The 22,702-nt window shown below is 59.9% G+C and overlaps 2 protein-coding genes across 3 annotated transcripts in view; both read right to left on the bottom strand.

Annotated features, from left to right (window-relative positions):
- Window positions 1-2,783: 2,783 nt before the first annotated feature.
- IL17C (interleukin 17C) lies at window positions 2,784-4,280 on the bottom strand (the record flags this gene model as incomplete). Its single annotated transcript, XM_054452771.2, has 2 exons — window positions 2,784-3,438; window positions 3,928-4,280. Coding segments are annotated over 2 exons (612 nt in total), but the record flags the coding sequence as incomplete, so codon positions are not given.
- Window positions 4,281-14,228: 9,948 nt separating this feature from the next.
- Window positions 14,229-22,702, bottom strand: part of ZC3H18 (zinc finger CCCH-type containing 18) — a 61,300-nt gene continuing 52,826 nt past the window's right edge. For both annotated transcript variants that reach the window (XM_054453070.2, XM_054453069.2), the window contains 8 exons: window positions 22,021-22,125; window positions 21,338-21,481; window positions 20,817-20,882; window positions 18,264-18,424; window positions 17,927-18,126; window positions 17,195-17,291; window positions 15,605-15,701; window positions 14,229-15,092 (listed from right to left, as the gene is read on the bottom strand). In XM_054453070.2, coding sequence (XP_054309045.1) covers window positions 14,894-15,092; window positions 15,605-15,701; window positions 17,195-17,291; window positions 17,927-18,126; window positions 18,264-18,424; window positions 20,817-20,882; window positions 21,338-21,481; window positions 22,021-22,125 — 1,069 coding nt within the window. In that variant the 3' untranslated portion in view covers window positions 14,229-14,893. The remainder of the gene's footprint in view (window positions 15,093-15,604; window positions 15,702-17,194; window positions 17,292-17,926; window positions 18,127-18,263; window positions 18,425-20,816; window positions 20,883-21,337; window positions 21,482-22,020; window positions 22,126-22,702) is intronic.

Here is a 22,702-nt window from a genome sequence, read left to right as displayed (position 1 = left end):
TGGGGCCGGTGGGCGGGGCCGGGGTAGCGAAGGTTCCCGAGGCTTGGGCAGGCACCCCGTTTCCTGCGAGCCGGGCCGCATCCCAGTTTCATTAGCATCAGCATCGCCTTCCTTCTCAGCAGCACACGAAATCCCGGGTACCGTATATTCCACGAAATACAGTACCTGGATTCCAGGTGTGTGCCTCCCTAGACAGGTCCTCCCGGGCCTGGAGGAGGCAGCGGAGTCCTCCCTTGACAGCTCTTGCAGGCCCTCCACACCTATCGCCTCCCTAAGGGGCTTGGATTCCACAGGAGGCCGCTGGCGTTAAGTGAAAAGGGAACAGGGCGGGAGCCAGGTGGTGAGCCTCTACCCTGTGCCTCTTTTCTGTAGAAGCTGGGGTGAAGCTGGTGGCGGATGTGCCCTTGTTTGCCCCCACACTGATGCTGGGGGGCCCTCCAGCTGCCCAGGACACTCAGGCCAAGTTGCAGGGGCTTCTGGCCACCCCTTCCCCTCACTTGTGCGCAGGCTGTGGCTGGCTGCACACGCACCTGCCCACAGGTCCTCACCACCACCCCAGCCCAGTGCCCCCAAAGCTTTGCCCGGCATCAGCCACATCCCCCACCGTTGGGCTCTCGCCAAGGCACCCACTCCCCTGAGGCCGGAGAAGCCCTTGCCTGCTGCTTGCCCACCTGCTCTCCCAGCAACTCACACTTCAGAGCCAGGGTCCTCTGTTCCTGGGGCCTTCAGAATCCACCCCCCACCAGCCAACACTCGGCACCATACAGATGTCTCAATCCAGCCTCATCTCAGCCATCCCCAGGTCACCAAGCTTCAGGTCACCCTTGAAACCCCCACATCCAATCCTGGCCCAAATCCAGACCCCAGCTACATGGGCCATCCCCACCCAGGCCACCTGCCGCTTGCCGCTCTGCCTTCACCCCCTGAAACCATCCTGATACTGCCATTTAAACCCAAAGCCGCACCCCAGTGCCTCCAGCTCAGAATCCGCAAGCTCAGCTTCCTCCAATGACAGCCACAAGCTTCTGATGGCCCCGGGGCAGACACGGTCTGCACCCCTAGCACCCTGCCCTGCCCCCGCGGTGCCCCCGTGGTGCCTCCTCACCTGGCGTCGGCCACACAGGCCACTCTCCGACCCTTGGACACACCCAGCATGTGTCTTCTCAGGGCCTTTGCATGGGCTCTTCCTGCTGCCTGGAGCTGTTCCCTGCATGGCTGCCTGGCTCCTTCCTCCTCCCTTCAGGTCTTCGAGGCCTCCCTGACCCTCTGCGTAGAACTGCAGCCCCTTGGCTGAGCGCGGCGGCTCATGCCTGTAATCCCAGCACTTTGGGAGGCCGAGGCGGGCAGATCACGAGGCCAGGAGATCGAGACCATCCTGGCTAACACAGTGAAACCGTCTCTACTAAAAATACAAAAAATTAGCCAGGCGTGGCGGTGGGTGCCTGTAGTCCCAGCTACTCAGGAGGCTGAGGCAGGAGAATGGCGTGAACCCGGGAGGCGGAGCTTGCAGTGAGCCGAGATCGCACCACTGCACTCCAGCCTGGGCGACAGCGAGACTCCGTCTCAAAAAAGAAAAAAAAGAACTGCAGCCCCTCCCCCAGAGCCTCTGTCCTGGACTCATTTACAGACTACACACCACTTGTTTCATTAGTCACCGTGGGGGCAGGACGAGTTTTCACCATTTTGTTCTCAGCTTGTTCCCAGTGCCAGGCGCTTAGTAGAAACTCATATGGCTGGGTGCCGTGGCTGACGCCTGTAATCCCAACACTCTGGGAGGCCAAGGTGGGAGGATCACTTGAACTCAGGAGTTCGAGACCAACCTGGCCAACATGGTGAAACCCCACCTCTACTAAAAATACAAATATGAGTTGGGTGTGGTGGTGCATGCTTGTACTGGGAAGCTGAGCTGGGAGGATCACTTGAACTCAGAAGGTGGGGGTGGCAGTGAGCTGAAGTCATACCACACTGCACTCCAGCCTGGGCAAGAGAGTGAGACCCTTTCTCGAAAAAGAAAAGAAACTCAATAAAATTTGTGTTGAATGAAAATCCCATCTCCTGGACAAAGGCCACCACCTCCAGGAAGTCTTCCCTGAGGGCTCCTCCGCTGGGAGTCTGAGTGGAGTCCTTGTTCTTCTGTGCAGCACCCCCACCCCCATCTCCAGGCACCTGGACGCAGTAGGTGGGTGAGCCAGGGGGCCAGGCAGGGGAGGGGCTAACAACAGCCCAGCAGCCCCACGGCAATGTCAGCCCTTGGGGCTGGGGGCTTAGAGACTGAGACCCTGAGACTGTCACAGGCCTGGGCCCCCTTTCCACGACTGGGGCTGCTCCCCCTGGGGCCCCTTAACTAAAATCTCCAACAGAGCCTGGGCCCCGGAGCGTGGCTAGTTCACCTTCAGGGAGGGCACCTTGGCCTTGGATATTGATCTGAACCATGAAAGCTGGGGGCCCTGCCTTGAGCCGACAGCCCTGCAGTTCATCCTCAGAGACTCTTGCTTTGGGGGCCGAGAGGGTGCCCCTAGGCGTTCACATCATTACAAAGCGTAGGGCTCAAGGCTGTGCTTGGGGAAGGAGGCTCATTCCTGTTCCCAGGGGTGTCCTCAGGGGAGACACTGTGGGCAGAGCAGGGACACCTGTGCTCCCCCGTGCTAAAGCTCAGTCCCACCTGCATGCACTGCTCGCTGCTGCATAGACCTTTCTAGAAGGACGCCCCAGAATTGGGTCCGTGGCTGGCCTGGACCAGGGCTGAGAGGGAGAATGTCGCATTGAATGTTGGCCTCTGGGGATGTGTTCATCAGTTTAATAATACACGTATACTTAAATACTTGTTTAAGAAACAGGGGTACTTCCAAGGAGGTTGGGGAGAGGCAGCCTGGGGGTCCTGAGGCCAGTGATAGGGTGAGGGAAGCCAGGAGCAGGGCAGGCAGCCAAGGTACAGGCAGCCGTGTGACACCTTTTCTGTGGCTTTAAGGGCCGGAAAGAGATGCTGAGCTCCTTCTACCCCCAACTACTGAGGCTAGAGATGGGGAGAATAGTGGGGGGCTGTCCTCCAGGCACGGGGAATGCCCAGACCCCAAGGGTAGTGTTGGGGGAGGTATATAAATAACAATAAATACACATAAATAGGGGGTGCCCTCTGGGGAGCACGTGTGTCCAGTCTAGGGGCTCCACCGCCTCGGCGGTCACACTGAACGGGGCAGCACGCAGGTGCAGCCGACAGGCACGTGGATGAACTCGGTGTGGAAGGCGAAGGCCCCGGGCGTGGGGAGCCCCGAGCCGTCGCGGGAGCAGGGCCGGCGGCGCAGCACCAGCAGGCTCTGGAGCAGCCGCACGGAGTTGAGGGCAGCTGTCTCGCGGCCTGTCCGCGCGTCAATACAGCCTCTGCACAGGCACTCGGCGAAGGCCAGCTTCTGCGGATAGCGGTCCTCGTCTGTGTCCACGCTGCGGGACGGGGCGCACAGTGAGTCTCTGGCCCTACCCTCTCCTCCTGGAGGCCCCTCTCCCCTCAGGGCCCCTCTCCGCGTGCTCAGGATGGGACCTGAGGCAGCGAGGGCCGAGCCACACGGGCTTGGAGTGCAGTCGGGCTCATATGTGGTGGTAATCCATGTCTCCCCAGGGCCCTCCAAGAGCACAGAGCAGGGGCTGGAGGCCTCTAGGAGCCTCCCTCCCACTTCTTCACCCAGCCCCACTTCTGCAGGAGCTCAGGTGAGGGGCCCAGGATTTCCCCAGGGGACCCTGGCCACCAAGGACAGTGGCAGGCAGGGCATGGCCGGCCGCAAGCAGCAGCTCAGCCGCCCAGGTCAGCAGGGCCGGAGGGAGGGAGCTCAGGTGGCCACGCCCACTTGACAGGTGAGAAGCACCAACGCCCAGAGAGCTCTCCCGCCAGGGGAGGGGCCGCCCCACGCCACAGCGGAATCCCCAGGTCCTCACCGGTATCTCCAGGGCGAGATGGAGCGCTGGTGGGTGTCTGCCTCCAACACCTCCTCCGGCCGCAGCACCGGGCACTGGGTCGTAGCTGAGGGCCTCTCATGCCTCCTCCTGTGGCCTGCTGCCTCCAGGCTGGACACCAGGGCTACAGGCAAAGCCTGTCCCCACTTGGCACCTCGAGCCAGCAGGTGTGGTGGGGCCTGGCCAAGCGGCAGTTCCTCAGCCGAGTAGCAGCGTGGGGTACCGTGACTGTGGGGGTGCCCCCTGAGGGAGGGGTCATGGTGGGCCAGGCATGCGTGCAGCCAGGTCAGAAACAGGAGGCCAGGGAGGAGCTGGTGAAACAGGCAGGTGGGTGGTTAGGAGGTGCCCAGGGCAGGGGGCACCTCACTTCCACCTCAGCTTTCCTTGTTCCCAGGGGAAGGATGGAGTACAGCCCTCCCTCTATAGATGGGGAAACTGAAGCCCAGAGAGGCTAGCCCTTCAGCCCAAGACACCCAGCATGCCAGGGCTCCGAGGATCTGCAGCTGCCTCCCCTACCCCCAGATTGAGGGGTTTCCCAGACCCCATCCCAACACCCTCATCCCAGGCTCAGAGAACCCCAGCCCTTCCAGGCCAGGCTGCGCATCCAAGCAGCATCCATCCAAGTGGCGTGTGGAGAGGCTCACCGTCATGGTGGTGGCAGCGGGGCAGGCTGGGTTTGGAGCGGCCTGCACACCTGGCGGCAATCCCACAGGTGCACCTGGCCATGCACCTGGCAGCAGCCGCTTTTATACCTGAGGCCACACCTGGGGGAAATTCCGGCACCACTTCCTCCTCGGGAAGGGCCCAGCTGGGACACTTCCTTCTCTGGTCCCCGCAGCCCCCGCCTGCTGTGCATCAGACACAGACATGCAAGAAGGCCCCAGGGGGCTCTGTCCTGTTACCCCCTCCCCCGAGAGAGACTCCGCCCAACCCGAGCACCTGCACAGGGTGCTGCCTTGTCTGACATTCTCAAACTTTTTTTTTTTTTTGAGACAGGGTCTTGCTGTCACCCAGGCTGGAGTGAAATGGTGCTGTCTCAGCTCACTGCAACCTCCACCTCCCAGGTTCAAGCGATTCTCCTGCCTCAGCCTTCCGAGTAGCTGGGATTATAGGCACCCGCCACCATGCCTGGCTAATTTTTGTATTTTTAGTACAGACAGGGTTTTGCCATATCGGCCAGGCTGGTCTGGGGCTCCTGACCTCAAGTGATCTGCTCACCTTGGCCTCCCAAAGTGCTGGGATTACAGGAGTGAGCCACTGCGCCCAGCCTTGAACCTCCTATAAGAGGGTTTCTGTTTGCGTATCCGTCAGCACCTTGCTGATTCAACTTGTAGGTTTTCATCTGGACCTGATGGTGGCGGGGCGCTTTTGCACCCTACACAGTTCTCCTCCGTCCGCTGCTGGTGGGTGCCAAGGGTGGTTCAATGTGTTAGCTGAGACGATCAAGATCAGGTGAGGCTCACATGCCCCCTTCACCCAGGTGGGAGAGGTCCCGGAGGAGATGGGGGAGGCAGGCACATCTTCAGGTCTCTGTTGGGCTTCTGTGTTTTTTTTGGTTTTGTTTTGTTTTTTGAGGTGGAGTCTGACTCTGTCGCCCAGGTGGGGAGTATAGTGGTGCGATCCCGGCTCACTACAAGCTCAGCTTCCCGGGTTCACACCATTCTCCTGCCTCAGCCTCCCGAGTAGCTGGGACCACAGGCACCCACCACCACGCCCGGCTAATTTTTTGTATTTTTAGTAGAGACGGGGTTTCACCATGTTAGCCAGGATGGTCTCGATCTCCTGACCTCGTGATCTGCCCACCTCGGCCTCCCATAGTGCTGGGATCACAGGCGTGAGTCACTGCACCTGGCCTAGGCTTCTGTGGTTTTATTGAGAAAAAAGTTCAGTTAAAAAGTCTGAGTTGGAGGTGTGAGGAGTGAGGTGTGAGTGAGGTGTGAGGAGTGAGGAGTGAGAAGTGAGGTGTGAGGTGTGAGGTGTGAGGCGTGAGGCGTGAGGTGTGAGGTGTGAGGTGTGAGGCGTGAGGCGTGAGGCGTGAGGTGTGAGTGAGGAATGAGTGAGGAGTGAGGAGTGAGGCGTGAGGAGGTGTGAGGTGTGAGGCGTGAGGCGTGAGGCGTGAGGCGTGAGGCGTGAGTGGGGAGTGGGGAGTGGGGAGTGAGGTGTGAGGTGTGAGGTGTGAGGAGTGAGGAGTGAGGTGTGGGGAGTGGGGAGTGGGGAGTGGGGAGTGGGGAGTGGGGAGTGGGGAGTGGGGAGTGAGGAGTGAGGAGTGAGGAGTGGGGTGTGGGGAGTGGGGAGTGGGGAGTGGGGAGTGGGGAGTGGGGAGTGGGGAGTGGGGAGTGGGGTGTGGGGAGTGAGGAGTGAGGTGTGGGGTGTGGGGAGTGGGGAGTGGGGAGTGGGGAGTGGGGAGTGGGGAGTGGGGTGTGGGGAGTGGGGAGTGGGGAGTGGGGAGTGGGGAGTGGGGAGTGGGGAGTGGGGAGTGGGGAGTGGGGTGTGGGGAGTGAGGAGTGAGGAGTGAGGAGTGAGGTGTGGGGAGTGGGGAGTGGGGAGTGGGGAGTGGGGAGTGGGGAGTGGGGAGTGGGGAGTGGGGAGTGGGGAGTGAGGAGTGAGGAGTGAGGAGTGAGGTGTGAGGAGTGAGGTGTGAGGAGTCAGGAGTGAGTGAGGAGTGGGGAGTGAGGAGTGAGGTGTGAGGAGTGAGGAGTGAGGAGTGAGGAGTGAGGAGTGAGGTGTGAGGAGTGAGGTGTGAGGAGTCAGGAGTGAGTGAGGAGTGGGGAGTGAGGAGTGAGGTGTGAGGTGTGAGGTGTGAGGTGTGAGGTGTGAGGTGTGAGGAGTGAGGAGTGAGGTGTGAGGTGTGAGGAGTGAGGTGTGAGGTGTGAGGAGTGAGGTGTGAGGAGTGAGGAGTGAGGTGTGAGGTGTGAGGTGTGAGGTGTGAGGTGTGAGGTGTGAGGAGTGAGGAGTGAGGTGTGAGGTGTGAGGAGTGAGGTGTGAGGAGTGAGGAGTGAGGAGTGAGGTGTGAGGTGTGAGGTGTGAGGAGTGAGGAGTGAGGTGTGAGGAGTGAGGAGTGAGGAGTGAGGTGTGAGGTGTGAGGTGTGAGGTGTGAGGTGTGAGGAGTGAGGAGTGAGGTGTGAGGTGTGAGGAGTGAGGTGTGAGGAGTGAGGAGTGAGGAGTGAGGTGTGAGGTGTGAGGTGTGAGGTGTGAGGTGTGAGGAGTGAGGAGTGAGGAGTGAGGTGTGAGGTGTGAGGAGTGAGGTGTGAGGTGTGAGGAGTGAGGAGTGAGGTGTGAGGAGTGAGGAGTGAGGTGTGAGGAGTGAGGAGTGAGGTGTGAGGTGTGAGGAGTGAGGAGTGAGGAGTGAGGTGTGAGGTGTGAGGTGTGAGGTGTGAGGTGTGAGGAGTGAGGTGTGAGTGAGGAGTGAGGAGTGAGGTGTGAGGTGTGAGGTGTGAGGTGTGAGGTGTGAGGAGTGAGGAGTGAGGAGTGAGGAGTGAGGTGTGAGGTGTGAGGTGTGAGGTGTGAGGTGTGAGGAGTGAGGTGTGAGTGAGGAGTGAGGAGTGAGGTGTGAGGTGTGAGGTGTGAGGTGTGAGGTGTGAGGAGTGAGGAGTGAGGAGTGAGGTGTGAGGTGTGAGGTGTGAGGTGTGAGGTGTGAGGAGTGAGGTGTGAGTGAGGAGTGAGGAGTGAGGTGTGAGGTGTGAGGTGTGAGGTGTGAGGTGTGAGGTGTGAGGTGTGAGGAGTGAGGAGTGAGGTGTGAGGTGTGAGGTGTGAGGTGTGAGGAGTGAGGTGTGAGGTGTGAGGAGTGAGGTGTGAGGAGTGAGGAGTGAGGTGTGAGGAGTGAGGAGTGAGGTGTGAGGTGTGAGGAGTGGGGAGTGGGGAGTGGGGAGTGAGGAGTGAGGTGTGAGGAGTGAGGAGTGAGGAGTGAGGTGTGAGGAGTGAGGAGTGAGGAGTGAGGTGTGAGGAGTGAGGAGTGAGGTGTGAGGAGTGAGGAGTGAGGTGTGAGGAGTGAGGAGTGAGGTGTGAGGTGTGAGGAGTGAGGAGTGGGGAGTGGGGAGTGAGGAGTGAGGTGTGAGGAGTGAGGAGTGAGGAGTGAGGTGTGAGGAGTGAGGTGTGAGGAGTGAGGTGTGAGGAGTGAGGTGTGAGGAGTGAGGAGTGAGGAGTGAGGTGTGAGGAGTGAGGTGTGAGGAGTGAGGTGTGAGGAGTGAGGAGTGAGGAGTGAGGTGTGAGGAGTGAGGAGTGGGGAGTGGGGAGTGAGGAGTGAGGTGTGAGGAGTGAGGTGTGAGGAGTGAGGAGTGAGGAGTGAGGTGTGAGGAGTGAGGTGTGAGGTGTGAGGAGTGAGGAGTGAGGAGTGAGGTGTGAGGAGTGAGGTGTGAGGAGTGAGGTGTGAGGAGTGAGGAGTGAGGAGTGAGGTGTGAGGAGTGAGGTGTGAGGAGTGAGGTGTGAGGAGTGAGGAGTGAGGAGTGAGGTGTGAGGTGTGAGGAGTGAGGAGTGGGGAGTGAGGAGTGAGGAGTGAGGTGTGAGGAGTGAGGAGTGAGGAGTGAGGTGTGAGGAGTGAGGTGTGAGGAGTGAGGTGTGAGGAGTGAGGAGTGAGGAGTGAGGTGTGAGGTGTGAGGAGTGAGGAGTGGGGAGTGGGGAGTGAGGAGTGAGGTGTGAGGAGTGAGGAGTGAGGAGTGAGGTGTGAGGAGTGAGGAGTGAGGAGTGAGGTGTGAGGAGTGAGGTGTGAGGAGTCAGGAGTGAGTGAGGAGTGGGGAGTGAGGTGTGAGGTGTGAGGTGTGAGGTGTGAGGTGTGAGGTGTGAGGTGTGAGTGAGGAGTGAGGAGTTAGGCGTGAGGTGTGAGGCGTGAGGCGTGAGGTGTGAGGTGTGAGGAGTGAGGAGTGAGGCATGAGGTGTGAGGCGTGAGGCGTGAGGTGTGAGGTGTGAGGTGTGAGGTGTGAGGTGTGAGGTGTGAGTGAGGAGTGAGGAGTTAGGCGTGAGGTGTGAGGAGTGAGGAGTGAGGAGTGAGGAGTGAGGAGTGAGGAGTTAGGCATGAGGTGTGAGGCGTGAGGTGTGAGGTGTGAGGTGTGAGGTGTGACCAGCACACATAGGAAGCTTTATGTAAGCGGGGCCAGGGGCTGCCTTTGGCCTCCTTGCTTGGTGAGGCTGGCTGGGGTGGGGGTGCTGGAGGTGCCTTTGTTTCCCTGGAAAGGGACAGCTGCAGCCAGAGCTGGGGAAGTTTTGAATGCCGGGGGTTTGATGTCATCCTGAGGAGGGTTCCCCTGGAGTCCCCAGGGCCCCTGGCCACACCAGAGGTGGGGGAATCTGTCCGCCCTGGTCCCCTCAGCTTCGGGGTGAGGGCGGGAGGGAGGGTGCTTGTGTGCCCCCAGCCTTTCCTCCCCTGCCGCGGTGCAGATGTGTTCCACGGAGGTGTCCTCTAAGCTTAAAACCTCAGTCTCTCTGAACACAAAAGCCCCCAAGTGGGGTGGGGCTGAGGCAGCACTGGGACCCCTGGGCCCTCCAGCACCTCCTCTTGGCCGCTGTGTGGCTCTCGGCTTGTCTGCCTTGGGCCTCTGGGGGTGAAGGAGGCTGTGCCCCAGAGTTAATAGTCTGGGAGGAATCAAAGACGGATTGCTGGAGTCCCCAGGGCGGCTCCTCCCTACAGTGCCCCTGCCCACCCACCCTCTGCTTGCATACCTCCTATGACGGGGAGCTCACTATCCATGCTGGTTTCCTAGGGCTGTGCTAACCATGCACCACAAACTAGGGGGTGTGAAATGGGAGAAGTTTATTCCACGAGGCCGTGGAGCTGGGAGTGTTCAGGGTTGGGTCCTCCTGGAGGCTCTTCCAGCCCTCGGTCTCCCGGGCTTGCGGCTCCTCCTGTAGCCTCTCTGCTGCATCCGCCTTTTCTTCTTCTGTGGTTTATAGGGACGTGGGTTGTTGGATTTAGGGCCAGTCTAAAAGATAATCCCTCCCGCCTTCTCAGGACGTGGGACCTGCCCTAACCCAGGATGAGCCATCTCAAGATCCTTTCCCTAATTACATCAAAGCAAAAGCCCCTCTTCCAAATGAGCATGCGTTCACAGGTCGGGTTAGGGTGTGGGTAGAGCCTTTTCCAGGACACAGCAGAACCCACCGCATCCCCAGCAGGACAGGTGCTCCTGTGTGGGTTGGCCCTGCCTTAGACTGGGCTGATACAGCCCTCTCTGCACGGGTGCTTGGCTGTCTCAGAAAAATTCCAGCCTATCACAGCCCTCCCCAAAAGGCGGCCTGAGCGCCTTGAGGGCCACGTCTGTGGCAGCCCCATCTGTGTACCCAGGGCTGAGAGTGGTGCAGGGCACACAGGAGGGTGCTTTGTAAACAACACAGAATGGAAAAAGGAGGGAGGAGAGCGGCTCTCCCCATGGGTAAAGAGGGATGATAGCAGCTCCAGTGCCAGGGCTGCCCTGAGGCGCATTAGCATCACCTGCCTGGCTCAGGTGGTCGCAGCCCGTAGCACCTGCCACCAGGAGGCTGACAAGCACTCTTACTGTTGGGAGACAGGGCGGCGGCAGTGGGGCGGGGGTGTTTGTCTTTTCTCCAGAGTCCACTCAGCCATTCTTCTGGGGACAAAAACTCAAGACCCCCCGCAACCTCTGCATGTCAAGCACAGCCTGGGGGGAGGGGGCTGGGCCCCTCCCTGGCTCCGGCGTCTCTGGGGGCCTCCCCTGGGCTGAGACCTACGAAGCAGTCCCGGGGTCCCTTCTGCCACAGACAAGGGCCCAGGGAAGCCTCATTGGAAACGGCCCGAGGGGCCTGCAGCTGGGTGCTCAAGATGTTTTGTGCAAACCCTGACAAGTCACCGCGCTCAGCATGGCCAGGCCTGGCCTCCCCGGTGCTCTGCCCAACCTGCCCAGTTGCGGCTTGGGGCTGGGGCTGCAGGCCAGGCCGGGTGGGGAATCTTGAGGAGGGGAGGAGGGTGCCTTCGTGCAGGGTTAGGGAACGCACAGTGTTGGGAGGGAAAGACAAATTGATGTCAGTCCTGGTCCTCTGCTGGGAGTCCTTGTGCAGTGCACGACCTGCTCAACCATACCCAAGAAAGAGAGGAAGGGGGAGGGAATAGGAGCCAGAGGGAATGGAGGAAAACGCCAGGAAAACACGAGGAGAGCGAGAAGCCCTCCACCTCGGCCTAGTGCCCTCGTCCCCCATCCCCAGGTGGAGCCAGTGACCCTCCCTCCTGGCACGGGGAACAGGTCTGTCCACACGTGGACCACACGCCGTTCCCTCGGGCAGGACCTGGTCGGCCTGATGAGGGCAGCCAGTGCCTGAGGAGGTAAATGGCCGAGTGGAAAACTTCGGCAGGAGGGAGTGAGCAGAGGGAGCCGGAGCCCTCAGGCACAGGAGTGTCCTCCCCGGCCCACCTCCCTCGGCTGGGCGCCCCGGCATCCCGCTCCCCTCCCAGGGGAAGATGGAAGAAGGCAGCCCCACCGTGGACTCCGCTACGCCCCCGCCTCCTTCCTCCTCCGACCCGGGGCTGCCTTCTTCCCAGAGGCCGCCGCCCCATCTCCCCCTCTGGTCCTGAGGTGGGACGGCCGGACTCCCAGGCACAGGCTGCACCACGAGAACAGCGCCAGCGACCCAGCCAGCGCCGCGCGTCTCCCCACCTTCCGCGTGCTGCCAGCGCTGTCCCGGGGGTCGCAGGGCCAGGAAGACACGCCCGGGGGGACTTGCGGGACCTGCGGACTGGGCGGGGCCCGGGGTCCTGTGGGCGCAGAGGACGGGAGGACGCAGGGCGGCCTGAGCTCCTGCGGGTGGCTGAGGCAAGCGCAGAAATACCGGGTTGGGCAAGACTGGAAAAGCGGCGGCAGGAAGGCTGGAGGGCGGCCCGGAGGCGGAGGCCCAGACAGGCCGGCTCTCAAACCACAACCCGGGGCCCGCCCCCAGCAGACCACGACCCCGGACCCTGGTCGGGAGATGCGGAACGAGGGGCTGCAGACAAACGCAGGGCCGGGCGGGTCAGAGGCAGCGCGGGGGACGCCCCCCAGACGCAGCGAAGGACGGACCCACAGTCAGGAGCCCTTTAGCGCCCCGAGCGGGCCTGCGGGAAGAGGGGTGAGGCAGGGAGGGCACTGGACAGGGCGGAAGGAAGCGCTCTCTCCAGGGTCTCCCCCCCACATCAAGGCGCAGGTGCACAGTGGGTCACGCGCAGCCGGCTGCCCACAACACAGGTGTGTCCAGCCGGGGGCACTGCTGGTGGGGGTGCAAAATCGTCATGAGACGTTGGCTGGGACAGCAGAGGGCCCCTCCCTGCGGCGCGGCCGCCCCCACCCCCTCATGGGTTTTCCCCGGCAGGAGTGGTCTCATGTGTCTTGGCCTTTTCCCCGTCTGTGGATCCGTCTAGGGCCACCGCCTCCAAGCAGGGTCTACGTCTGCCTGCCCACCCAGAGCCCAGCCGAACGGGTGGGTGGGAGCGTGGCTGTGGGGGAGGAGCTGCGGGCAGAGGGCAGAGGCCCTGGGGCACCCTCTGGGAGGGGCTGGCGGGCGGACGCCGTTGCCAGAACCCCACACGGGCTTTCTAGTCACTGCATGGGAAGCGAAGAGAACGTGAGTGCCAACCGCCTGGAGCAGGACGTCCCTGGAGGGTGTGGACACCCATCGATGCCTGTCACACAGCAAGGCCGTCCTTCCCAGCTGCGTGACCGAACATCCTCTCCACTAGACCACGTGGAGGCAGTCACCCTCCTAGGACAGGCCCCTCTGCACAGGTGCCCAATAGCCAGAGGGATGGGTAGCCACACCTGGGGTCCGCTGCCACCCGATGCGAGTTCAAACCCAGCTCCAGACTGAGGTGCCTAGGGCTGGGGCCGGGGGCTGATCAGCCACAGAGGGGACCTCGCCTGGTCCCAGTCCACAGGTGAGCTGTGGTGGGCTCACCTGTCCGCTCCTGGCAGTAAAGAGACAGTCACTGCAGATGCTAGCTTGAGGTGCCCCATACTGGGGGCACAGAGCGCCATTTCCTGGCTTCCAGCCCTCATGGTGCAGCTCACAAATGACAGGCTGCAGGCTGGCACCCAGGGTGGCCTGGACTCCAGCTCCCTGGACTTGAAGGCCGCCCTTTTCAGAGAATGGGAATTCCCTTTGCACCTGGCTTTGACCTGATGGCAAATTGGATAAGCCTCAAAAAATTGCGACTGGGTGCAGTGGCTCATGCCTGTAATCCCAGCACTTTGGGAGGCCGACATGGGTGGATCATGAGTTCAGGAGATGGAGACCATCCTGGCTAACACGGTGAAACCCCGTCTCTACTAAAAATACAAAAAAATTAGCCGGACGTGGTGGCGGGCGCCTGTAGTCCCGGCTACTCGGGAGGCTGAGGCAGGAGAATGGCGTGAACCCGGGAGGCGGAGCTTGCAGTGAGCCGAGATCGTGCCACTGCACTCCAGCCTGGGCGACAGAGCGAGACTCCGTCTCAAAAAAAAAAAAAAAAGAAGAAAAACATTGCTGAGACACATGATCCAGGCCGCTGGGACACGAGATGAACTGCGTAGCCTGCGCTGTGGAAGGAAGGTGGGTATAAAATGGGAACAGTCCCCTCAGGAGTGCACAGGTGGTCCACCTGCGGTGCTCGCTCACGCCCAGCTCCTCTGCCCACACTCTAATTGTCATTTCATCCAGGGGAAGAGTGGCATGGACGCAGGTCATGCCGGGAGCGGAAGCGCGGCTTGCTGCCTCCCTGGGGTTCAGCTCGCGGCCCTGTGGGAGGGAGCTCTCTCTCGGGGGTCTCATCCTGAACCTCGTGTCAGGAAGCAGATGAGGGAGACGGGTGCGCCGCAGGCCTGGGAACCACACCGCGGCTACTTGAATCTGATTAAAGGAGGCACTGGAGGCCCTGGAGCGTGCACCTGGGGGTCCTGGGGGGCTCTGCCAGTGGCCCCGGCTGTGGAACATGGCATCACACGCAGGGCCTGGCTCAGCAGGTCCGGGGCCTGCGCACGGAGCAGGTGGTGGTCACTGCAGAGGTGGCAGCTGGGCTTGGGGCTGGGAGTCAGCCCTGGTCCTCTTCCCTCCAGCAGCTCCACAGCCCCTGCAGGGAAAGTACCTCCACCTCACGGACCACGGAAGCCCCAACCCAGCCCCATGAATGGGGAATCTGAGGTGCAATGCTCTCCTGGGCTGGGTCTGAAGGCAGGAGCTGCTCCACAGCCGGTCCTCCTTGGGGGAGTGAGTGTGCAGCCACACCCTTGCCCCCCAGTGGCTCCTGAGTGCTGGGCCGAGTGCAGTGCACGACACAGAGGCAGCCCCGGCTGTGCATGGGCAGAGGGCGCACACACCACGAGGGCAAGGACAGCTGCTTATCAAAATATTTTATTTTAGGAGACCCCTCAAAAAAAGACCCTCCACATTAGACAGACGCCCCAACACCACCCTTGGCCTTTTTTTGGTCTTTTCTGTATTTTTTCCTTTTTAAATCAACTAAAACAATTTGATGCTTAAAATAAAAGACAGGAAATATTTCCTGATGAGACTTTAGTCGAGAATATAGATATATTTCTGATCCGGGGGTGGGTGATCGGGGGCGGGGGAGGAGAAGGAGGTGCCACCAGTGGTTCGCGAGGTTCCGTTTCTCAGCTCAGGAGGGAGCCTGGCTGCCTGGACCCGGGCTAGGGACCCAGAGCTGGGGCTCCACAGGCCTGACCAGGGCCAGGGAAGAAGACGGTGGAGGAGGAAGAGAAGGCGGGGCTGGCGGCTGGGGCTTGTAATTTACATGAGAACCGTGCTGGCCACTAGCGCTGTCTGTGTCTGTCTGTCCTGCGGGACTTCTGCTCTGGGGAGGGAGGCTGGGATTCAGCGTCGTTGTCATTTCCTGTGTGGCTTCTTTTCCAGCTGAGAAACTTTTTTTTCTTTTTTACTTTTTAAAAAGAACCACAGCCAAAGTAAGACATTAACTGCAAAATCCAAAATGGCTGCGCTTACCCTATGTATAAAAATGCGTCCAGTCCAGTCGGGGCACGGCCTATGCTTTCCCAGGGATCTTGGCCCGCTTGCGTGCAATAGCATCCTCCACGGCCTTCAGCTGTTTCAGCAGCTCCTCCCGCCGTGACAGCGTGCTGGCCTTCCCTGATTTGGTGCTGGCGGCGCCAGGATCTGAGGCTTTGCCGGGCACGCTCGTGACCTTGCTGGAGCTCTTGGACTGGGGTGACAGCTGGCGTTTCCTACAAGGGGGTGGGGAAGACCTTGAGCCCCCAGAAGCCGCGTCTGCAGGTGGAAGGGGCAGCGCGGGTGACCTCCCTGTAGGGGAGCTTCCACTGTGTCCTCAGCGGCCACCAGGACAGGCAAGAGGCTCCCTGGATGGCCAGGCTCCCACTGCCACAAGCAGGCCTGGTCCTAGCCACTGGCTCCCGGGCTTTGTGGGGCAGACTGGGAGGGTCCTGGGCTGGCCCCGCACAACCTCCTGTTAGTCTTCCCACCTCTGTACCCAGGGCTCTTTGCCCAACGGCATGCGGAGCAGACGGCAGCCTCCAGCCTCAACCAGGGCAGGAGCGTGTGTGTGGGGGTGGGGCTGCAATTCGCTGTCCCTGCCCCTCACCCCTTCAGAGCAGCAGGAGCTGCAGTGATGCCTCCAGCCTGGCCCAGTGCTAGCCCTGCTGCTGCTGGCCTCTCTGGGGAAGAGGCTGGGGCTATAGCCCCCTCAGTGTGCCCAGGGCACATGCTGGGTGGGACTCACCTGTCAGCCGGGGCTGCAGGGGCTTTGGAGTTCTGGCCTCTCTGCCGCTCTGGCTTCGGGGAGCCCAGTCTCCCACCTGACTTCCGGTCCCGAGAACCTGGGTGATAGGTGCAGAGTGAGACCACCCTCCTGATTTACAGGGGATGGCAGTGTGGGTGGCCTCACCGATGCCAGGGACTCACTTCTAAAGCCTGAGGCTGCTTAGTTCACCGCCTTCGTTTTTATAAAGAAATAAAAAGGGGAGAGCCAAGTAGGAGAGAAGAGAGATGCGGTCACCAAGGCGTCTGGAAATGAGGCTGAGGCCAAACCTGGGCTCCAGGTTCCACCAAGCAGCCAGTATCTCGCGCAGACAGATAAAACTCCTTCCTAGCTTTGAAGACATTTATCACATGGGTCTTCAAATATCAAACAACAAGAAAGACATGGCAGTAAAGAAATACAAGCAAAGCCGAGAGACCAGGAGTGTTTCACTCTGGCAATGTTAGGAGGGAGGCGCGGCAGCCAAGGCGGGGTCCACTGCCCAGCGCAGGCCCAAGGCTCCTGTGTGAACAAAGGTCCGAAGGACCCCAGTGGCCCTGGCTCCAACCCCAGGCAAGGGCAGCAAGGCTGTCCCAGACCAGCCACACAGGGCACAGGCCCTGGGCTTAGGGACAAAGATGAGCAGCTTCCTCTTCCTGTGCCCGACAAACCCAGAGAACTGCTTGGGAAGGCGTCTGGAAGCCCCCTGCCTGTTCTCTGTGTCTGGGAGTGTCTGTGCGGGTGGCCAGGCCCCCTTGTCCTCTATTTGGTTTGAGCTCCACCCATCAAAGCCAGCCAGGACAATCTCCCTGTCTTTCCATCTGGGCCCCAGCTCTTGGGGTGTGGTCAGGATAGCTGGGGGTCCCCGAGGCCCTTTCAGGTCGATGTGGCTCCACAGTAGCACAGACACTATCTGCCTGTCACTCAGTCCGCAGGAGCCTGGGAAGACCTCCAGAAGGCACGAGGCATGTGGGTCCAGCTGTCTTCCGTCAGCCAGACTAAAGAGATTTGCAAAAATGGAAAAACCAATGCCATTCCTGCTCATTTGTTTTGGAAAATATATTTTGCAAAAATGGCACATGTGTAAAAAAAATACAGTTGCTCTTGTTGCCCAAGCTGCAGTGCAATGGCGCAATCTCAGCTCACTGCAACCTCTGCCTCCCGGGTTCAAGTGATTCTCCTGCCTCAGCCTCCCAAGTAGCTGGGATACAGACGCAGGCCACTATGCCCAACTAATTTTTTGTATTTTTAGTAGAAACGGGGTTTCACCATGTTAGCCAGGCTGGTCTCGAACTCCTGACCTCAGATGATCTGCCCACCTTGGCCTCCCAAAGTGCTGGGATTATAGGCGTGAGCCACCATGCCTGGTCCTGTTATTTTTAAACAAATATTTAAAACCTTTTCTTCGTTTTAGTTTTCAACACCCTAAACACCGACAGGAGTCATCTGCAAGTCAGATGTTTTCTGGACCCTCCTCCTACTTGTTAAGAGCAATGGGGTCTGAGACCCAGCTGCTCCGCATCCCCAGGCTCCCGTCCCTCTGCCCTGCCCCCTAGGGGCTGGGAGGCTCACCTCGGTCTGGGGATGTGTTGGCCCGCTTGGCTGGAGGAGGGCTCTGCCTGTCCTTGTCTGATGGTTCATAGCGCTTCCTGCTTCCTTTATCAGCCGCCTGGGACAAGAGAGAGGCCGGTGAGGACGGCAGGGCCAGGAGCCAGCAGCCGTGTCCTCGCCCCAGAGGACATGGGTTCCTTGCCAGCAACCTGCTCTGCTCCCAAAGGTCCCACCACACACCCATGAGACCCCGTAGCCCTGAGTGAGACCTCCATGACCCGGACCAAGGGCACCCCCACTGTGCACTTGGGGCCCTTCACGTTCCCCGGGAAGCACCCTGCAGGCCTTCCTGCTCCCCGCGGGGGCCACTCTAGGAGGACCTGGGACCCCTGAAGCCAGGCCTCTCGCCCTTCCAGCAGAGGACAGGGATGTGTCCTGCTGAGGACACAGGACAGGGACCGAGGCTTCCTGTATTGTGTTGAGACTGCCTGGCAGGGAATGGCGGCCACAGGCACAGAGAGAACACCCTCTCTGTTCAGAGGCCAGCAGCACCCGAACCTCCCCAGATGCTCACACTTCCCGGCCCAGGCCGGGAAGATGGAGTCTCGCTCTGTTACCCAGGCTGTGCTGACACCTGCAAGGCCCCACTGGCCCTCACTCAGGCTCCGTGCCCCAGGAGGAAGCTGTCCTCAGGAAGCAGATGGACCCAGGCCTAGACGCTGGGGCAGCCACCAGGAGGGCCCTTGCCCTCACCTTATTCAACAGTGTCAACTTGATCTCCTTGTGGGCCACAAACGTGCCCTGCTGGGGCTGCCCGGGGGGTGCCTGCTGGGGTGTCGAGGGCTGCTGGGAGGACTTCCCCCCTGCTGGAGGTTTTGCAGATTTGGGTGGTTGTGTGGACGAATCCCTTTTCCGCTTTTCCTCTTTAACACCGTCTTCTTTCTTAGATTTTCCTACCAATGATAAATCCGCAGTCATGGGGGTACTGGTGATTTACCCATGGCCACACCAACAGCCAGGCAAAGTCTGTGCTGATGCCGCCCTCCTCCCCACGGAGCTGCTCGCCAAAGGTACCAGGGCTCCTCAGTACCTTTCTCCTTCCTGGTCTGGGCTGGGGCCGGGGACCGAGAGCTGGCTGAGGACACGGGGCTAGCCAGGTCTGCGTACATGTCCTCCGAGTCCACGCTGTGTGCAGAGCTGCTGCTCGACGTAGCACTGGACACTGAGGAGACGCTGCTCACGCTCAGGGACCTGGACACACAAGCACATCTCACCACAGCCCAACCAGACTGGAGGGAGGGGCCGGCGGGGGGGTGCTCCATGGTCCACTTTTACCCAGTGTCCATTTATGGATCATGTACCCACGGAATGTGCAATTTTTGGGGGGGGCACTGGGCAGTTCCAGGGTTACACAGTAAGGGACGTCCCCATGGCTGGGCCAGGGCCCCATTTCACTAACGAATATCAGGTTGCAGCCAGGCATGGTTGCTCACGCCTGTAATCCCAGCACTCTGGGAGACTGAGATGGGCAGATTTCGTCATAAGCAATGGGGTCCAAGACGCAGCTGAACTGACGTCGGGAGTTTGGGACCAGTCTGGCCAACATGGTAAAACCCCATTTCTACTAAAAATACAAAAATTAGCCGGGCGTGGTTGCGGGTGCCTGTGATCCCAGCTACTGGGGAGGCTGAGGCAAAAAAATCGCTTGAACCCGGGAGGTGGAGGTTGCAGTGAGCCGAGACCATGCCATCGCATTCCAGCCTGGGCGACAAGAGCGAAACTCCGTCTCAAAACAAACAAACAACAAAACGAATGTCAGGTTGCTTTCTGGGAAGGAAACAGGACCGAGCTGACCCAGCAGTGGCAAGGATGGAATTTAAGCAGAGTCCCTGGCTTAGACACCTGTGACAAAAGGGAGACAGCCTCAGCCCACAGGGAAATTAAAAACACAAGGAGCAATTCCGCACAGTCTCAGGGAATACCTGAGGAACACACGGCAGACAGACTGGAAACATCAGGTCTGTAGCTCCACTGGCGTGCACTCAACACGGACACAGAGCACACAGGACTGGCACCTGAGTCTGCCCTGCCCATATGCTGCTCGAGAAAACACCAACCACGTCTTCCAGGTACGTTGGGTACCGGAACAGGGAACAGGGGAATGTAAGAGAACCATTTTTTTTTTTTTTTTTTTCTTTCAAAAGTCAGGTCTTTAAAACATTTCAGACCTATTAAGAAACATTTAGGCCAGGCGCGGTGGCTCATGCCTATAATCCCAGGAGTTTGGGAGACCACAGTGGGAGGATCACTTGAGCCCAGGAGTTTGAGACCAGCCTGGGCAACACAGCAAGACCATGTCTCTCCAGAAACATAACAAACAAAAGAAAAAAAAATGTGACAAATATATAAACTACCTGCTGCCTGGAAATGAAAAAGTTCTATGCAAGGAATCTAAGGACTGATTTAATACTTTCTTTTAAAACAACTAAATAGCAAAAACCCTTTGTTTCTTTTTTGAGACAGGATCTCTGTTGTCCAGGCTGGAATGCAATGGCGTGATCACAGCTCATTCAACCTTGACCTCCCAAGTAGCTGGGACTACAGGGCACACACCACTATACCCAGATAATTAAAACAAACTTCTGGGCTGCGTGCGGTGGCTCACACCTGTAATCCCAGCACTTTGGGAAGCCGAGGCAGATGGATCACCTGAGGTCAGGAGTTCAAGATCAGCAACGTGGTAAAACCCAGTCTACTAAAAATACAAAATTAGGCTGCACGCGGCAGCTCACGCATGTAATCCCAGCACTTTGGGAGGCCGAGGAGGGTGGACTGCCTGAGCTCAGGACTTTGAGACCAACCTGGGCAACATGGTGAAACCCCGTCTCTACTAAAATACAGAAAATCAGCTGGGTGTGGCAGCGTGCGCCTGTAGTCTCAGCTACTCGGGAGGCTGAGGTTGAACCCAGGAGGTGGAGGTTGCGAGATCGCGCCATTGCACTCCAGCCTGGGCAACAAGAACGAAACTGTCTCAAAAAAAAAAAAAACCGAAAAAAAACAAAAAAAACCTTTTTCTGTGCAGATGGGGTCTGTGTTGCTCAGGCTGGTCGTCAAGTCCTGGGCTCAAGCAATCCTCCTGCCTTGGCCTCCCACATTGCTGGGATCACAGGTGTGAGCCCCCGCGCCTGGCCCACAAAGCTTTTCCATGTATTCTCTTCTCAGATGTTTTTTATCGGCTTCCCCACCCCCTCAGGCCGGTTCCCTCGACAGGTGTGATAGGTCGCACAGGCCCAGCCTCTGCCCCTGCTGGGCTGGAAGCTGCTGGCTCCTCCCCAGGTGCAGGTGCTCTCTCAGGGTGCTGGGGCATCAAGTCAGCAGGGCAGAGGCACCTCCTCCTGACCTGAGTGCCCCCGAGTTTGTGAAGCTGTTTTTGTGGGGGGAGGGGGTCTCCCTATCACGAGTCCTGGCCCATTTTCTCCTGTGTCAAAGCTTCAACCGCAGCCTTGCATGGCCCCAAGGTGACTCAGATCCAGAAGGGCCCCAGCCCGCCTGTGGGAGACAGCCCAACCCACACTGGCTGCTTCTGGGACTTCCTGGCCCCGACGGGGAGGGAGAAACAGAGGCACAGGGTGACGGGGATGACCTGGATCGGGAGCTGGAACCACTATAGCTGCTGCCACTGCCACTGCCGCTGCCGCTTAGCGTCCGCCTGTAACACAAGCAACGGCGGGGCTCAGGGGACGTGCCCTCCGCAGCCCCTCGCGGCCTCCCCTCCCCACCAGCAGCCCTGTGAGGTGAGCCTCCAGACTGGTCTTGCTACTGCCTTGGAACAGGGCCTGCGCCTGTCTTCCTTTAGGCGCAGTGTTTTGTCAAGATAAAAAGTGCAGTCTCTCACGGCAGCACCTTCCAGCGCAGACGGGGGCCACGGCGGGAAGGCCTGTGCTCCCTGCTATGCTGTCCCTTCCCCTTCACGCTCCAGAAACACAGGCTCAGGGAGGGGACAGGGCAGGTTCCCGGGTAAGGGCTCACTGGGTGCTGCTGCTCGGCTGGGGGGCGCCTCCCGCCACCTGGCTCTGGACCCTGGCACTCTGGATTTCCGGCAGTGCCAGCATCACAGTGGCACCAAGAACACAGCCCGAGGGCCCCGGACGCCGGAGTGCTCACCTCCTGGGGGGGGTCCTGGCTGGCCGCTCCTTCCTCCTGGCTTCCCGAGGGTCTCCTGGCTTCGTGGGCTCGGGGACGGGAGCAGTGGTTTTGGTGGCCTGTGGTGGGGCTGGAGGCGGGGCCGGCTTCTTCACTGACTTCTCTCTGTGAGACAGGGAGGCTCAAGCAGGGCAGGGCTGGTGGACAAAGCCCTGCTGGCCTACGTCCCCTTTAAATGTACCCACACCTCGGGGAATGACACTGCATGCCTGTGATGCTAAGTGAGCACGCTCGTGCCTGGACATGGTTCCCCATCCATCAGTGTCAGAGTGCTTGGGAACGGCTTCAAAGCCCCCAGCAGCCCTTCCGGGCTCCCCTCTAACAGGCAAGAGCTACAGGCACCGCCAGGTAGTGGGGAGAGCAGGCTAATAGGAAGACCCCTTAAGAACACCCGGCTGCTGCCGTGTCCCCAGGGCTGTGCTCCGTCCCCAGAGCTCCTGAGGGAGTGCTGCCGTGCAAGGGCGGCCTGTGAGAACAGGGGCTGTGCCCAGTGCCCCCCAGCCCAGTCACCCTCTGGGGCCAGCCCTCTGAGGCATCCTCACCTCTTTGGTCCCAAACACAAATGAGAGATGGAGACGGAGGGAGGAGGCTGCAGCCTCTGGAGGCCTGGCCGGCCAGGACTTGCCCACAGGCCGGGCACTCACCCTGCTTTCCCGGGTGGCGGGGCCGGCTCTCCCTTGGTTCTGATGGAAGGTCTATGCGGGGAAGGTGTTGGGGACGGGGACGGGGACGAAGAGAAGGACCGGGACCTAGGGGAGTGAACAAAGGTGTCAGAAGGGGCCTGGGGGTGTTTCTTCACCAGCCCAAGCCCACTGAGGACCCACCCAGACCCATGGAGAAGGACACGAATTTCCATTTATGTGCCTCAGTTTTAACTTCAGTTCTGGACTGTTCTGTCATCTGCTAAAAACACAGGCCCAGAGTAGACCGGAGAGTGTGGAAGGTGTCAGCATTCACTGGCGGGTCCTCTGGGAGGCAAGTGCCATGTTCACGTGTGTGCAGGACAGGAGGAGACAGGCTCCTTGGCAGTGGGGCAGCAGCACAGCTCCCAGAGAAACACCCGCAAGACAGGGCTGGGTCTGGCCCCTTCCTCGGCCTGTCCCCGGAGGACTGGAGTGCCCCAACTCGAGGATCTCAGGCTGTGGCCCTCAGTGACAGCACGCATCTACACAAGGACGAGGGCCTGCAATGCTGGTGTTTGGTGGGGGACACAGGACATGACCCCCTGGCCATCCTAGTTCAGCTGCCAGCAGGGACTTTCAATACCCCAAGGGGCTATTGGCGCCACAACTAAAGCCACATTCGCAGGTGCCTATGCTCATTGCA

This window comes from Pongo pygmaeus, chromosome 18 (genome assembly GCF_028885625.2).
Source record: "Pongo pygmaeus isolate AG05252 chromosome 18, NHGRI_mPonPyg2-v2.0_pri, whole genome shotgun sequence".
Taxonomy (NCBI): domain Eukaryota; kingdom Metazoa; phylum Chordata; class Mammalia; order Primates; family Hominidae; genus Pongo; species Pongo pygmaeus.
The sequence above is the reverse complement of the archived record's forward strand: the minus strand, read 5'-3'. Positions and strand labels throughout refer to the sequence as shown.